This window comes from Colobus angolensis, unplaced genomic scaffold, assembly GCF_000951035.1.
Source record: "Colobus angolensis palliatus isolate OR3802 unplaced genomic scaffold, Cang.pa_1.0 Scaffold219, whole genome shotgun sequence".
NCBI lineage: Eukaryota > Metazoa > Chordata > Mammalia > Primates > Cercopithecidae > Colobus > Colobus angolensis.
In genome coordinates this window covers 1,077,808-1,094,814 of record NW_012115366.1, presented here as the reverse complement: position 1 = coordinate 1,094,814, position 17,007 = coordinate 1,077,808, and the positions used below count along the sequence as shown (strand labels likewise).

The 17,007-nt window shown below is 41.1% G+C and overlaps 1 protein-coding gene across 1 annotated transcript in view; it reads left to right on the top strand.

The window, feature by feature from the left end:
- The window catches only part of ATRN (attractin), a 124,415-nt gene that overhangs the window by 77,913 nt on the left and 29,495 nt on the right, over positions 1 to 17,007 (top strand). The window contains exon 24 of the mRNA XM_011943310.1: positions 12,244 to 12,305. Within this exon, the coding sequence (XP_011798700.1) occupies positions 12,244 to 12,305 (62 nt within the window). The remainder of the gene's footprint in view (positions 1 to 12,243; positions 12,306 to 17,007) is intronic.

The window sequence follows — 17,007 nt, the reverse complement described above, 5'->3', positions numbered from 1 at the left end:
TACTCCAGATGCTGAGGCAGGAGAATCGCTTGAACCCAGGAGGCAGAGGTTGCAGTGAGCTGAGATTGTGCTACTGCACTCCAACCTGAGCGACGGAATAAGACTCCCTTCTCAAAATAAAAATAAAATAACCATTAGAGAAATGCAAATTGAAAGCACAATGAGATATCACTACACACCTATGAAAATGACTAAAAATAAAAATAGTAATAACACCAAATGTTGGAGAGAGAGGGGAAAGATTGGATCACTCATACATTGTTGGTGGGAATATAAGATGGTACAGTCACTCTGGAATATAGTTTGTCTGTTTCTTAAAAAACTAGTGTTATACTTATAACCCAACAATTGCATTCCTAGGCATTTATCCGAGAGAAATGAAAACCAGTGTTCTCACAAATATCTGTACACCCATGTTTATAGCACTTGACAGCAATATTTTACAGCTTTGTTTATAATAGCCCAAAACCGGAAACAAGCCAAATATTCCTCAACAAATGAATGCTTAAATAAGTGATGCTACATACACACCATGGCCTAATATCCAGCAACAAAAAGAAATGAACTTTTGATATACAGAAACACAACAACTTTGATAAATCAAAAGCAAATTTTGCTGATTGAAAAAGAAAATCTTAGAAATTTATATATGGCATGATTGCATTTATATAACATTTCAAAATGAAAATTTTAAATCTTGTATTCCTACACACATACTGAATATGTATCCTGAAGCTTCAAATTTCTCTGGCTTCTTAGGACTCTGATCTCTAGACCCTGTTTTAAGGGAGCTTATCTGATTAGGTCAGGCCTACCCACACAGAGGGAGGGAAGATACAGAGCGTGCCCGTCAGGAGGTGGAAATCTTGGGGGCATTCTTAGAATTCTCCCTGCCATAGACTGCATTTGGAATAGAGCTTGCAGGGGTTTCAGTTGTTTCTCCGATCCGAAAGAGGTTGAGCTCTAGGTTCCAGTTAGTATAATTTCATTTTGGCAACATCTCCTGACACTATTAAGATATAGGTTATATATATTTGTTAGGTTATTTTCATGTAAAACACTTGATTAGGGTTCTAGTAAATAAAATTTATTGACTCATTTTAAGTTGAGATTGTTTTTGTACTGACATACCTCTCCATATTCTGAATCTAATTGAACATCATGCTTTGTTGCTTATAGCTGACAAATGATTAATACTTTTTAGATTCTTAGTGAAAATCTTGACAACGCTGCTGACACTTTTCCCAGTCTGTGCGTGTAAGCAGGCTTTTGTGCTGGAGGTAGCCATACTTGTTGCCAATGCCGAGTTCTAGTTTTTTTCCTTCCAGTTCCCTATTGCTCCACCCTCTGAAAGTCACTGAAGTGGTTTTAGAGCTTTCATTCTAGAGGGAGTTCTTCTCCACACTTACTTCTAAGAAGTAATAATTTTAAGTTTCAGAATCAAGGAGATGTTGATTTTCTTCCTGGTTTTTTGGTGCTCCTTATCTGGGCTCTATCACTAATTTAAATTAAGATCCACTTATGAACACTGCATGCAGGAGCACTTGCGAAAATAAACGATGGCATGCCCACCATTTAGTTTGCCAAGATTTCCTTGAAAATGCAGGTAAGTTCTATTGCAAGCATGTCTTTTTGCTGTTTGGTACAAATGACCACACTATTCACTGTGACTAGACCCGTATCATCCTGTGTTCTCAGTCCTCGTACGACAGCCTGGTTGATACTGGTTCTCTCTGCTTTGGGATCCGTATCTGGCTGTGTGCTTTGTGGAGGGCTGAGCTGGTGTCTTCCTGGGTAGGTATATCATGTTCTCAACAAGGGCTGCATGTTTCTTTATTGCTGTTTTTCCCCCAGAGCCTTAGCTTTTCTAGATGTGTAGCATGGCTCTTAAATACACACATTTAGCAACTGTGCAAATTCAGTAAAAATGGAGAGACTTATTTAAGTAAGAGAGTAGGGAAATGTCTAAATAGTGCAGTGCAGGCCATTCAGTTAAATTTCAGTATGGCTTTCAATGCAGGCAAAGCCATTTTGCCTTTGATTCTCATTTTTTAAATGAGATTTTAAAAATTGAGATTATCATTTTTTTAAAGCAAAGTAACTGAGGAAACCTAATTCTCTACTTGGAAATTTGTGTAAGCATTGGGGTTTTAAAATGGTAATACTAAATTCAAATTCCTTCACTCTGAACCAATCCCAGGATTCTTTTCCATAATTAGGAACAGATCAAACCCTATAACTGCTGAGGGAACTTGAAACTGACTATAAAAATCTTTGTAGATGCAGCTAAAAAACAAACAAAACTCACAGAATGAAAAGTCCTGTTTCTAGGAGGGTGGCGGATGTGTTGGGGCCGGTTGTGCCTGTTTTTTGATCGGTTGTTCCTATGGGTGAGCACCCTTCCCTCTGCCCCTGCTTTCTGAAAGCTATCCTAGTTCTCCCCAGTAAGCCGGGGCTCAGCTGGCTTCAGCTATGTCCATAGTTTAGGGGTGTAGTATTCAAGATAAAAGATGGATGGGCAGACAGTGTGTGTGTGAGGTGGGAAGGTGGGGTGGTGAGGCTCTGGCTTGTTCCCGACTCTGCAACAGAGGTTGTTACTGTAATGTGAAGCTAATATAGAAGCTGTCTGCATGCTGGGTGTTTCATCTACTGTTTTATGTAAGAGGCCAGTGTTCACAAGTAGAGGCAACACAGAATTGGTATTGAGAACTGGGCATTCATTTAGATTTTAGAGTTCTGTTTATGGGTGCTAACAGGATCGCTATACTGAGCAAGGGATGTGTGAAACTTTTGTTCACTTGGATGTGCTTTTTTTCTTATAACAGTTTTATTGAGATATAATTTACATACCATACAGTTCACTCATTTAAAGTACACAATTCAGTGGTTTTCAGTATGTTCACAGAACTGTGCAGCCACCCGTCACCACAGTCAATTTTAGAATATTTTCATCACTTCCAGAAGAAGCCCCTTAGCAGTCAGTCCCCATTCCTCCCTCTTCTGGCAACCCCCAGTCTGTATTTCCTGTCTCTATGGATTTGCCTATTCAAGTCACATCATGTTTTCAAGGTTCACCTGTGTTTAGTATGTTTCAGTACTTATTCCTTGTTGTTATAACTGAATAATATCTCTTATATGTATGTACCACATTTTGTTTATCCATTTTTCTATTGATGGATACTTGGGTGGTTTTCACTCTTTGGCTGTTATGAATAGTGTCAGATATACTTTTCATGTTCATATTTACTGTATAATAACAATGCATATCCGTACCTCCTGGTGTTAGTTATCTGTATCTTAAGAGTTTTAAGAATTATAAAGTCATGCTGTAATTCTAGCACTTAGGGAGGCCGAGGCAGGCAGATCACTTTAGCTCAGGAGTTTGAGACCAGCCTGGGCAACATAGTAAAACCCTGTCTCTACTAAAATACAAAAAATTAGCTGGGTGTGGTGAAGTGTTCCTATAGTCCCAGCTACTTGCAAGGCTGAGGCACGAGAATCACTTGAACCCCGGAGGCAGATGTTGCAGTGAGCCAAGATTGCGCCACTGTACTCCAGCTTGGGCAACAGAGCAAGACTCTGTCTCAAAACAAAACAAAACAAAAAAGAATTAAACTGTACTTAAAGTATGTGTCTTTCTTTGTTTCAAACTATATTTTAAGGTTCTTGTACAGCCCTGTGGGTTTCATCATAAAGAAAAAATGTGTCATTCCTTCTTCTCGAAAGTCCTATCTCCTGCTTTTCAGCTTTGGCTTTGGTTGTCTCTTGTCAGCTCTTTAATGCTCTTGTTCCCTTGGGTTTCATCTGGACTCTTTTTCCCTGGGTAATCTCATCCACACCATCTGGGAACATTGCCTGTGGCTGGATGGGTAAATCTTCGTCTCTAGCAGACTTCTCTCCTGTGATCTCCAGAGCCAGGAACCCACTAGACTTCTTTAAAATTCATTCAGCCAGCAGACTTTCTGGCCCAGAGCAGCAGCTGTGAGTGGACAGCAGGCACCTCCATTAGAAGCTCAGTGTTGGAGGTGTACCCATGCGTTACTGGGAGCCATGAGAGGGGAGCGGAATGCCCTGTCACCTGAGTCCAAGTTAAAAGAGACCATACCAGAGCTGATCCCTAAGGAGCATGGGAGCTGGGAGAAGGGGGTGTTCATGGTAGGGTAAGGGAATGACCTGCCCTTTCAGGAGCTACCAGAAGTTGAGCAGAGCTGGTGACAGTGCTGTGAGCAAGGAGGTGGAGAGCTGGGGAGGGCCATTATGAAGAGACTGGAGATTGTGGGCTGTGAACTGGAGTCCGGATGTGACTGGGAGTCGTTGAGATGTTTTAAGCCGAAAAGTCACCAAAGATCAGTGTTTAGAAAGACCCCACTGGCAGCAGTTGGGAGTGTGGATTGGAAGGAGCCAGGCCTAAGTCAGGGAGTCCAGGTGGAATTCTTGTGTAGAAACCCAGGGAAGGGGACCATCTGATGACACACATCCCATAGCAACTTCCTTTCCTCCTCTTCACCTCCACAGTGGAGTGTCTGTTTTTGCTATACAAAGATTCCTTAATGGCAAGGACTGTATTTTATACCTCAGTGTCCTCAGTGTCCTGTGCGAATCAGTTGGAGATACTCCCTAAATGTATGCCATATGAATATATAGTTGTTAGTAAAAGGACTTTACGGTAGGTATCAGAACTTTTTCTTTTTTACAACTTTTATGACTTTTATAAAGGAGCCAACACCTTTTTCTGATATTGTCAGAACAATTGCTGACCAGTGCTATGGGCTGGCTGAGGTTGGAAACCAAGAATTTGTTATCTTAGTCTACGCAGCATGGAGTTAGAAGATTGGATTGTTCTTGGTTAGAATTTTGTCCAGAGAATTAGAAGGTAGAAGAAAAGGGAGGGCTGAGGACATAAACATCCAAACTTTACAAAGCAGAAAGTTCAGTGCTCCTGTCTATATTGAAATAGTAAAGAGGGAAATGATTGGAGGTCTGGGATATGCTTCAAAATAATATGAGCATAGGGAAAGTAAGTGGAGTGCGGATGAAACAAGGTTGGCCATGAGCTGATAATTTACTAAAACAGGATGATGAGCACGTGAGGTTCATTATAGTGCTCTTTCTACTTTTTAAAAAGTTTAAGATTTTCCAAAATGAAAAAGAAACTGGGCATGGTAGCTCATGCCTGTAATCCCAGCACTTTGAGAGTCTGAGACAGAAGGATCACTTGAACCCAGGAGTTTGAAACCAGCCTGGGTAATGTAGTGAGACCCCCATCCCTACTAAAAAAAGAAAAAAATTACACAATGAAAAAAATAATACAGGTGGTAGAAGAAGAAATAAAGTTATGAGTATATGATTTGGCCTCCTAAAGACAACTCCAGGAGCATGCCTCTGCTGGGCAGGCGTGCAGCATAGTGCACCCTGGAGCTAAAGTTCTGTTCGCCTTTACAGGAAGCACACAGCATTGTACGGGGGTTTTACCAGTTACCGGTAGGCAGTCTCTAAAACACTCAGGGGTCAGGGGCAAAACTCCCTCTCCCTCAACCCAGCCCACCTGCCTTGGTAAGAATGAAAAACGGAGCTTCCCAGCAAGCCTCCTGCCTTCACCCCCACACACAGGTGCATCAGGGTTTGAGAGCTTCTTCCTGTGGGGCCCTGGAAGCCGCCCTTCAGTGGGCTATGGCTGCATTCTCTCCTGATCTTGTAGCTGTGTGTGGGTAACAGGCACATCGTCTCCCCATATCCCAGAGAGTTATGTCCATTTCCTGTCTGTAGTGGCATCTTTCCATCACTGTCACCCTCAGGATAATGGCACAGGAACTAACAGAGGCACTAAGAGCAGTGATATATACTGGAGGGAGGGGGGCGGGGCTGATGACCAAAATCACCTTCTGTTTCAGTAAGAAGTTGGTTAAAGTGATGCCTAAAATGGATAGATCAGGAACTAATAAAAACATTAATGATAAAAAGGCAACTCCCAGAAGAACTGAAAAGTAACCTAGTTAAAGGTGGGGCCCCTGGAGAGAAGCCTTCAGAAGAGCAGAGGAGGAGCAGGGAACATTGCTTCATGACTAGCCTTTCAGTACCTTTTGATATTTCAACTATGTATGTAGTTCTCTAATGATTTCTAAATTGTTAATGGGTGTGATAGAACAGAAATTCTGGAGAATGGTAAAAAGGAATTGCTAGGAGAAAATTAGAGAAAGGAAGCACAGAGCAGTATTGAGGTGGGAGGTTGGGAGCAGACAGATGGTGAGTGTTCGTTTGCATGGCAGGAATGAGTGGCTGAATGGTATTAACTGGCCATGGGGCTCTGACCAGAGCTTGGGTATACAGTTTCTGTGCCAGCACAAACCAGCATTAGGTGCATGGTGTGTGAGGCCAGGTGATGGTCATGTGGATGTGGTCCAGAGCTGTGGTCTTGACATAGAGTTCCATATATCAACTTTGGTTGTGGTTGTTGTTTTGTTTCATTTTTTAAGAAAAAAGAAAGAGTTGTTTTATGTCACAGCAAAACTCAAGATGGTGACAGCACAAGACCCAGGTCAGAATATACTCAGCCAGGGCTCACAGAATCTTCCATCCTTTGCAAAGCCAAGGCCTGAGTAGAAAGGCTGTTGGCTTACAGGGCTAAGCTCTTGTGGGAGGAATCAGTCCTCTTCTGGCTTCCAGCCTTGCAGTGTCCAGAAAGGAAAGATTGGCATGGTCAGACCAGGAGCCCCGTGGCAGCTATGGACACCTAGGCTCTCTCTGGTTCTGATGTGAGCAGTAGACATTCACAAGGTCTTCAGTGTCTGCAGACACTGGCCTCAGGGAGAGTAGAAGAGCACATGGGCTCATTCTGGGCTGGGTTCTCACCCTTGGTGGAGCCACTGGTCCGCAGGGGTCCATGGGAGCCTGCGGAGATTCTGCCCAGTACATACATTACCTTGCGTTTTCTCAGACCCTGACAGATGCTGCCTTGAAGTAGAAAGACTTCACCTCACAGGATGGCCAGCTGTCCTTTCTCTTCCTCTCCCTGTCTTGCGTGCTCATGATAATGGATAGACAGACATCTCCACGGTAGGAATAATACAGCCTTTCTGCAGTCCATGGTTCCGCAGCATATGGTCAGTAGAGTTTGATGAGTGCTACATAAAGTGTAATTAGTTCTGCACCACAGGGTCTTACCTTCCTAAAAGGAAACTCTGGTATTGACTTAGAAATGCCAGTTTTATCCTTCCGACCAGAACCCAAGTCCTGACTGAGGCCAGAGGCAAATGAGAGGTCCTTTCTTCACTCTTTTCAAATTTTCTGATTAAACAGTGACTTTTCCTAGTCATTCAGTATTCATTCATTCGTCCATTTATTCAAGCTTTTGAGTACCTACTTTGTAGATGGCACATAGTAGATGCAAAAATATCACATTGTTATGTGGTAGTGGAATATAAGAAATGCCATACTTCCTTATTTTTATGGTAATCTTGGACTCGGGTTTTACCCACTGTACTTAATTAGAAATTCATTCTCAGCCTTTTTTGGCAGAGACCCATTCTCTTCCCTCAGGAACATACAGAAACCTCAGGGCTGAACTGAGCTCAAAGGTTGGGGAAGGCCCCCTGATCTGATCTTCAGTCGCTGACTGCTGCGCCCGATTCCCTGGCCCCTGACTCTTGAGGGCAACATCCTCAGTGGCACAGGCTTAGACATAGAATGACACTTAAGCTCCAGAGCCTCCCTAGCCTGCCACAAGGACACCCCACATTCCCAGGCACTTTCAGAATGCGAAACTTCCCCTCCATTCCCTCCCTTTCCCTGCCTCCAGGTTTCAGCCCAGCCTCTCCTTTTGTTTCAAAGCACTGTCCTCTCTTCCTTCACCCATATCCTTCCCCATCTCCCTCCCACTCCCCAAAAGAGCCAAACTAATTATGGGGCTTTAACCTTCCAAGTAAAGGTGAGAATTTTTTTTTTTCAATGCAGTTCCTGAAATGCTAAAGAAATTGTCTAGGGAAAGGAGCACAGGAGGAGTTTTGTTTTGTTGTGAGAAAGTCTCGCTCTGTCGCCCAGGCTGGAATGCAGTGGTGTGATCTTGGGTTACCGCAACCTCTCTGCCTCCTGGGTTTGAGCAATTCTTGTGCCTCAGCCCCCCGAGGAGCTGGGATCACAGGTGCACACCACCACTCCAACTAATTTTTGTATTTTTAGTAGACACAGTATTTTGCCATGTTGGCCAAGCTGGTCTCGACCTCCTGACCTCAAGTGATCCACCCACCTCAGCCTCCCAAAGTACTGGGATTACAGGCGTGAGCCACTACATCCAGTCTGATGTTTAATAATTTCTTACTTCAGAGTTTCCTGAAGTGTGGCCTATGGAGACTAGTATCAGAATCACTTGAGGAGCTTAAAGATACAGAGATAGGGATAGGGCCTGGGATTCTGACTTTGTTGTAAGCTATCCAGAGTTTGAGAGCCATGGCCTAGTTCTTGGAATACAAAAGTATATCTGCTCTTGTATGGGAAGTAGGGAGTTACCTTTTCATTCATTCTTCTACAACAGTAATTTCAAAGTTAGGAATCAGTATCTTCATAGACAGAAGAATGTAGGAATCCTCTTCTCAGGATATCTGTCTGTACACAGCCATGGTATATGGTAAACCAAGTTTGTCCAACCCATGGCCCATGGGCTACATGCAGCCCGGGACGGCTTTGAATGCAGCCCAACACAATTCATAAACTTTCTTAAAACATGAGGGTTTTTTTATTATTTTTTTTAAGCTCATCAGCACTATCGTTAGGATTAGTGTATTGTGTGGCCGAAGACAATTCTTCCACAGTGGCCTAGGGAAGCCAAAAAGATTGGACACCCCTGTATAGACTGTGATTATCACACGCCCTGAGAGGGAAGCAGATCAGTGGTGAGGGAGCATAGAGGAGAGCCTGCCAGAGTTTCCAGTGGGGCCACGGGTGCTGAAAAAGGGAGGCAGTGATGTGCTGAGCCAGGAAAGATGGGGAGTACCCCCATGAACACAGGCAGGGAGGCTCTCTGGTAACCGTCTGCTGTCAGGTATAGTAGTATAGTGAGCAGAAGCACTTTTGGCTGAAGCATAACATTAGTGGTTGAGGAAGTGCAGGTCCATAATATCTTACTCCAAACCCTGGGGCTCACTGAGCTTCCGAGTTCAGAGTTTTTCAGAATTGATGAACACATCCAGAAGGCCCATGGGGCAGATACACCTTAGACATAGTGATGAAAGTGGAGTTGGAATTGGGCTGTGGAAGCATTAGGGTGTGAATTCTAGGTTTCTTGGAGTGTGGAGTATGGTGTCTACTGTTTGGAAATACAGAAGAATGACATTATGAGTTTTATTTATAAAATATAATTAGAATTTCTTCTTTGTATTAAAATAGATTTTTATATAGGAAATTTTCATTTCCTTCAGTATCAGAAAGGGCCCCAAATCCGTTTCATCATTTCCATAATAAATTATGAAAGAAAGATTTGATTGTGATATTGTCTTTAAAAATGAAACAAAAAAGTATGGGAAAATAATTTTAGAGTTAACAAAATTTATGGTTACAATCATGAAGCAGGTATGATCCTGCTTCATGAGCCGAATTCATAAAAGAAAAAAAAATCAATCAGATCTTACTGAGTTCTATGAGACAGATCATTATTTTTCTTGTTAACATATTGGCGTTTATTCAGCAAATGCTTATTAAGTGCCAATTAATGTATCAGTGGCTGCTTTGGGCACTGGAGATATATGGTCAGTGGGGATAAGGGGAAGTCTCTATCCTCAATCCTCACAGATCTTATTTGCTATAAGTAGTGCAGATACTGGCTATGAATTAAATAGAGCAAGATAAAGAGATGGGGGTGTGGCTTCAGTTATGCACATGGTGCCCAGAAATCTGTGAGCTGCATCATGGAGTCCTTCACTTGAGACTGATTTCACAGCAGGATGTAAAAAGCAACAGCCAGGAAATTCCTCAGTTTTCCCAAAGTCCTCTCTTAATCTCGTTCAGAGAATTATGAAACACTTCCTATGCCTTCATCCTTTATCCCTTCTTCAGTTGATAACTCAAGGGCTAAATCTGCCAAGTCTTTCTTTGCCAATGGTTTTGTGTGAGCAGTTCTCCAGCAGCACCTCCACTAAAATCTTGTCTTTTGCAAAATTGATTTTACAGTTGGTTTGCATTGTATGACTGTAAGTAGCGAAAGCCCAATTTATGCTTATTATCAAGTTTATGCTTTTTACATTGAATAATTTTTAATTACCTAGTGTAATTTTTAACAGCACTCCCCTTCAGTTTCAGAAGTGTTCAGTTTGAAACAGTAAGTTCATCACCTTATCAAAGATTGACCAACAAAGACTGACAACAGTGGGTGGGGTGTTCAGCAGAGTTAGATGCTTCTAAGTGGTCAGTGCATTCGTAAACATTTTCATCTTATGAGTTTTGCCTCCTCACACAATCTTGTAACTATGGAGACTTAGATGATAAAGATTCAACATAAGAGGACCCCTTTAGAGTCTTGGGTACCAGCCATACTGGCAGCTGTTTTATATGAGGTTCTTTATGATTATAATTTGGACATGAACATGGAGTTGTCCTGCTTCAGCAAGAAATCAGGCTAATAACCATTAGCTTCCAATGTGGGGAAAGGCGGGGGCTGTCCTGAGGAGTGTTGTGTGGCACATGAACACCAGATAGGTCCTCAGACAGTGCCCTTAGCATCCTGTGGTTTTTGGCATCTAACAGGGAGTAAAGGTATCTCATGGATTCTTTAAGTGTAAACACTGAGGACACACGTTTTAAAAGATTGAAATCCAGACAGGGCTGGGGTGTTCTCTAATCTGTTTTCTTCTCTCTCTTTATGTGTTATAACTTGGATTCTTCATTGTTTATATAATTGTTTATATAATTGTCCTCCAATCTTATTTAAAACTTTTATGTGAGGACCATGGCTCATATTCCGCAGCTTTCCTTCTCTCGAGGAGCTGGAACTGGTTGTTGTGATAAATGAAGGACAAGAAAAGAAAGTGGGTTTCTGTTTATTATATGAAATTGATGTAACTTTGTATTTCTGATTATAAATGGTGGCCAGAGGGAGGACACAAAAGCTTCAAATTCCAAGCCCCATAATGTACTATGGCTTGAGTAGTGTTGGAATTTATTTGTTTATGGAATGTCAAAAAGAAAATACGGCCATCAAAAAAGCAAACAGTGGAAGTCTCTTTTCTGACCCCTGTGAGTCTGGCTCTAAAAACAGTGCAAGGATTGGGGTTGGGTGGGACTAGGAGAGCAGACGCTGGTCATTTACCTTCCTGTGTTTGTCATGCAAATTGTCTGTACTGGGATTGTCACCTTGGTCAGTGATTGTTTTCGTTGATAGTACCATTGTCTCTCCAAAGAGAGCTGAGTTCCCTAAAAAAAGCAGGCAAGGCACCACAACATCTGGCTAGTAGCATGTATATTGTAGGTGATAGTAAGGACGCAATTCTCGTATTTTATCAATTCAGAGGTATGCATTTTTTTGTGGGCTAATATCCTTGAAATCATGATGTATCTTATGGTCAGTGACTTAAAAAGCATTATTATGTCATAGTTAAATTGACAGTGTTTTTCCTAAATAATACACAGAATAATGCCTTTTTCAGCCAATGTTATTTTAGAGTTGATGAAATATGTTGTATTTTTATGTTCTTGGTATGAAGACTATTAACTGTATAATAAAATTATTTAAGTTCTGATGACATACTGTCAGATGATGTTCAATGTAGCAAAATGTGAGGCACAATTTTTTGTAAAAAGAACAATATCTTGCAGTCAGTACACACTGAGTACATAAATGTTGACAGAATGAAGAGCACAGAATGGGGCTGCCCACCTGGAGGCAGAGCCATGAATCGGTACTGAGGCAAACAAGGAGAGCTTTGTGTGGGTGGAGGCGCGGGGAGGGAGCGCCAGCCTTCATGGAGGCGTGCAAGAGGCATGCGAGGGTCTCCAAGGTCAAACGGAGAGAACCTCAGAACTGGTGTGAAGCTCAGAGGGGGTTGCAGGAGGCCGTGCTAAAGCCTTAGCATATTGCTATGGGGCTGGCAACTAAACAAGAAAACTAAAAGGGTGAGGTACTTTTCCTTCACTGAAAAAAGTTTCCTTAACTTCTTTAAAATGTAAACTCTGTTTTCAGCTTAACTCTTGAAATGAAAAGCCTGAATCCGTGGTGGTTTCATGACCTGCATAATCACACTACCTGTTTTTCTGTCACAGATTGCCTTCTCCCAGCACAGCAATTTTATGGACCTGGTACAGTTCTTCGTGACTTTCTTCAGGTAATTTTGCTTATATAGACTCTCTGTTCTTTTGATTTAGGCACTAGATCCGTTAATAGAGTATCAGCTCTTAAAAGATAAAAGAATAATCCTGTGTTTCCACCACAGATTAAATTTACTTCATATGTGTTCCTGAAAAGTTAGATGTCAGTTACAATAGTATAAACTCAGTCTAGCATGATAAAGTGAAAACATTTGTTCCGTATGTTCTGGCTTCCGGCGGGGGGCTTTGCATGTATCCTGTATTAATTTTGCATGTATCCTATAGATAATTTGGCTCTTCATATGGGGAGAATTTGGGACTAAAACAACATTTAATTAATAATGGTTACTGATGTGAGCTACATATATGCTTATTCTTGTTCAAGAGATGATTCTGGTGATTATCCAAAGTTTTAAAGCTGAAAGTGATTTTTTAGTGCCCTGGGATTTTCTCTTTTATTTCCATAGATTTTTCCTTAGTATTAAACTATGTACGAATAATTGAAAAAGACAAAAAAAAGTGCTGCAGTTTTTAAAACAGAAAGCAGCAATAGCCTGCCTTGCACTTTCCCCACCCCACGTCCCGCAATTTAAATTGTTTTAGTTGTTTTTTACTTCTCTGTATTTACACTTGGTTTTTCAGTTTTCTCTTTTGATGTCCTCCTGTAGAAGATGAGAATATACTGTGTTACATGGCCTCCCCTAGCATCTCCCCTCATACCACAAAAGCATACAAAAGCCCCTTCTTCTCTTTCATTTAATACCGTTGTATCACAATGCATGGCTAAATCAGTGATCCCTATTTATGTTATGGCCATAAAACTCTTATTCACAGCTGCATTGAACAGTGATTACACTACCACATTTTTTGGGTAGAAGGATCATACCTTGCTTATCCTACATGTAGTATTTTCCATGTTTTGGTTTTTTAATTGTTTGGTTTGTCTACGTGCCTACACCTAATTTATCACTATACTCTTGCTGATGTACCTTTAGAACAGTAAAAAATAAAATAAAATAATCACTGTACTGTGACAGAACTGAGAAATTTCACAATGGTCACACACAGGAAGGTGTTCTCTTGGTTTGAATTTCTTTTGGAGTTGCCCACCCTAGAACCCTCCCACCTCCTGCCCCCAAGTGCACTTGTTCCTGGGGCCTGCTGCCCAACTGTCATTTGGAAACTTCCTTTGCCCTCCTCCTATATTGAAGTCTTTGTTTCCCAGATCCCATGTCTTCATCTTCCTATCCATTCCCTCTTTTTACTGGAGCACATTCTCCAGATTTATGAGAAAAGATGCCTGGCAGATAACTTTACTGTGCACTCTCCTGACTGAAAATATCTTTATTTTATCCTTACAATTTGATTGAATTTCTCGGGGCAGGTGCTATGACTCACACCTGTATTTCTAGCTGAAGTGGGTGGGTCACTTGAGTTCAGGAGTTTGAGACCAGCCTGGACAACATGGCAAAAACCCTGTCTCTACAAAAAATACAAAAATTAACTGGGTTGTGTGGCACAAGTCTGTAGTCCCAGCTAATCAGGAGGCTGAGGCAGGAGAATGGCTTGAGCCTAGGAGGCGGAGGTTGCAGTGAGTGGAGATTGCACCACTGCACTCCATCCTGGGTGACAGTGAGACCCTGTATCAAGAAAAAAAAAAAAAAGTCCGACTACAGAATTCTAGGTTCAAAATCATTTTCCATTAGAATTTAGAAGACATTATACTATTCTTTCTAGCGTCCAGTATAATATTGAGAAGACTAGTGCTGTTATAATTCCCACTCTTTGTATGGGATCCGTTTTCTCTCTTAAAAAAGTATATTTAAGTGTAATACAAAGTTGCAGAAACATTTACGAATCCTATGTGTGTGGCTCAGTGAATTATCACAAATTGAACATGTCTAGAGTATTGGTAATATTATCTCTTGTTCACCCAGAACATTTCAGCCTCCTTATTTCTTCTGTGTCAGTTTTGGCAAGTTGTATATAGTTTTCCATCTGCTCCATTCTCTTGTTCACTCAAAACAAGAGTTAATATTAACCAATACTTTAGAAGTTCCTCTTGTGTTTCCCCTCACTCACAACCCCCTGCCTCTTCCCCAAAGGTACCATTTACCTGACTTCTCAAACCATGCATTGCATTTGCTATTTTTGAAATGCATATAAATTATTCTTTCTTTTTTTTTTTTTTTTTGAAACTGCGTCTCTCTCTGTCGCCCAGGCTAGAGTGCAGTGTCATGATCTTGGCTCACTGCAACCTCCGCCTCCTAGGTTCAAGCAGTTCTCCTGCCTCAGCCTCCCAAGTAGCTGGGATTACAGGCACGTGCCACCACGCATGGCTAATTTTTGTATTTTTAGTAAAGACGGGGTTTCACCATGTTGGCCAGGCTGATCTTGAACTCCTGACCTCAAGTGATCCACCTGCCTCAACCTCCCAAAGTGCTGGGATTATAGGCATGAACCACCGCACTCAAAATGTATATAAATTAAATCAGAACATAAATTTTAAGATGATTTAGTTGATGAAGAAAATATTGAAAACTTGTGGGATGCAGTTAAAGTTGTACTTAGAGGTTATAGCTTTAAATCCGTGGTTCTCAATCTTAGCTGCACCTAGAATCACTTGGGGAGCTTTTGATATCCAAGCCACTTTTCAGACCATTTGACTCAGAACCTCTAGGGGTGCACCCCAAACATTTGAAAACTCTCCAGGTGATTCCAGTGTGCAACTAAGGTTGAAAGTCACTGCTTTAAAAGCAGTATTAGAAAAGAAAAAGCATTCCTCTCAGTAACTCAGAAAAAGAACTGCTAATTAAACCTAAAGAAGTAGAAGAAAGAAAAATATAAATAAGAGCAAAAATTAATTATCTAAGGGAAGAAGTACAGTAGAGAGGATCTTAAAAACTGTGAACTGGATCTTTGAAAAGAGTAAGAATAATATTGACAAACACCTGGCAAGATTAACCAGGAAAAAAGAGAGAAGGTATATGTAGCCAATGTAAGAAATAAAAAGGGGGGCATTCCTCCAAATCCCACAGACATTTTTTTCCTCCAGAAGGATATTTGATGAACAACTTTATGTGAATGAATTTGAAAATGAAACAGATGGAATGGGACCATTAAAAGAAAAATATGCAACTTGCCAAAATTGACACAGAAGAAGTAAGAAGCCTGAATAGTTCTGTATCCATTTTTAAAAACAATACTAATTTAAGTTTTGTCATAGTGAAAACTCTAGGCCCCAGGTGGCTTCATTGGTAGCATAACCTTTTTAGGCCAGGTGCGGTGGCTCACGCCTATAATCCCAGCACTTTGGGAGGCCGAGGTGGGCAGATCATGAGGTCAGGAGATCGAGACCATCCTGGCTAATATGGTGAAACCCCATCGCTACTAAAAATACAAAAAATTTAGCTGAGTGCGGTGGTGGGTGCCTGTAATCCCAGCTTCTTGGGAGGCTGAGGCAGGAGAGTGGCGTGAACCCAGGAGGCAGAGCTTGCAGTGAGCCGAGATCACACCACTGCACTCCAGCCTGGGCGACAGTACAAGACTCCATCTCAAAAAAAAAAAAAAAAGGAGAATACTGTGATCATCTTAATCAATGGAGGAGATAAAGCATTTGATAAAATTTAATACCCATTCATTTTTTAAAAACTTCTTAGAAAACTAGAAAGAGAAACTTCTTGAACACTGATAATGGAACAACATAAAAAGTCAACAGCAAACCACTTTCTTAATGGTAGAATGTTAGAAGTTTGAGTTTGGGAACAAGACAGAGATCCACTGTCACTTCTACTCAGCATTGTGCTCGAAGCTCTAACCAGTACAGTAACACAAGAAAAATAAAATATGAGAATTAGGAAGGAAAAATCAAAATCATTATTACTCGTGACATGATTGCATTTGTAGAAATTCAAAAGTATCTGCAGATAAAGTATTAGAAATAGTAAGTACAAAGTTGTTCTACTTGAGAAATGTAAAATATCAATTCTACATTGTTCAGAGACATATTCTTGGAGCTCTTATCAGTAAGGACAGATGCTGGCATGAAAACCATATGATTGTATTTCCTATAGAAAGCCATTAGGTGGCCCTCTACCCTCTTTACCATGAAAGAAGTAGTTCTTTCTGAGTGATACTGGAAGCAGATGGCCTCCTGTCAAGATCCATGGACATCTTGACAGGCCTGTGTTTGCCTCCTGTGAGCTGATGAGATTGAGAAATAGAGTTACTGACAAATTCTTAACTTGCCGTTTTCAGTATAAAGTTCACTTGTATTTTTTTTTTTTTTAACCTCAGTTGCTAATGCATTTTGTTCTCCAAAGTGTGAGAGATCCCTTCCTCTATGGTGTTTAATTATTTTCTGAGTGATGACCTCTCCACTAAGAAGCAATTAGTTGTGTTCATCTAATATTGGAGGAAGATAAAATAACTTAATAAACAAAAAAGATAAATGTTTGAGGTGATAGATATCCCAATTACCCTGATTGGATCATTACACATTGTATACAGGGATCAAAATATCACATGTACCCGCAAAATATGTACAACTATTATGTATCAATAAAAATGTTTTTTAGGCTGGGCGCGGTGGCTCAAGCCTGTAATCCCAGCACTTTGGGAGGCGGAGATGGGCAGATCACGAGGTCAGGAGATCAAGACCATCCTGGCTGACACGGTGAAACCCCGTCTCTACTAAAAAATACAAAAAAACTAGCTGGG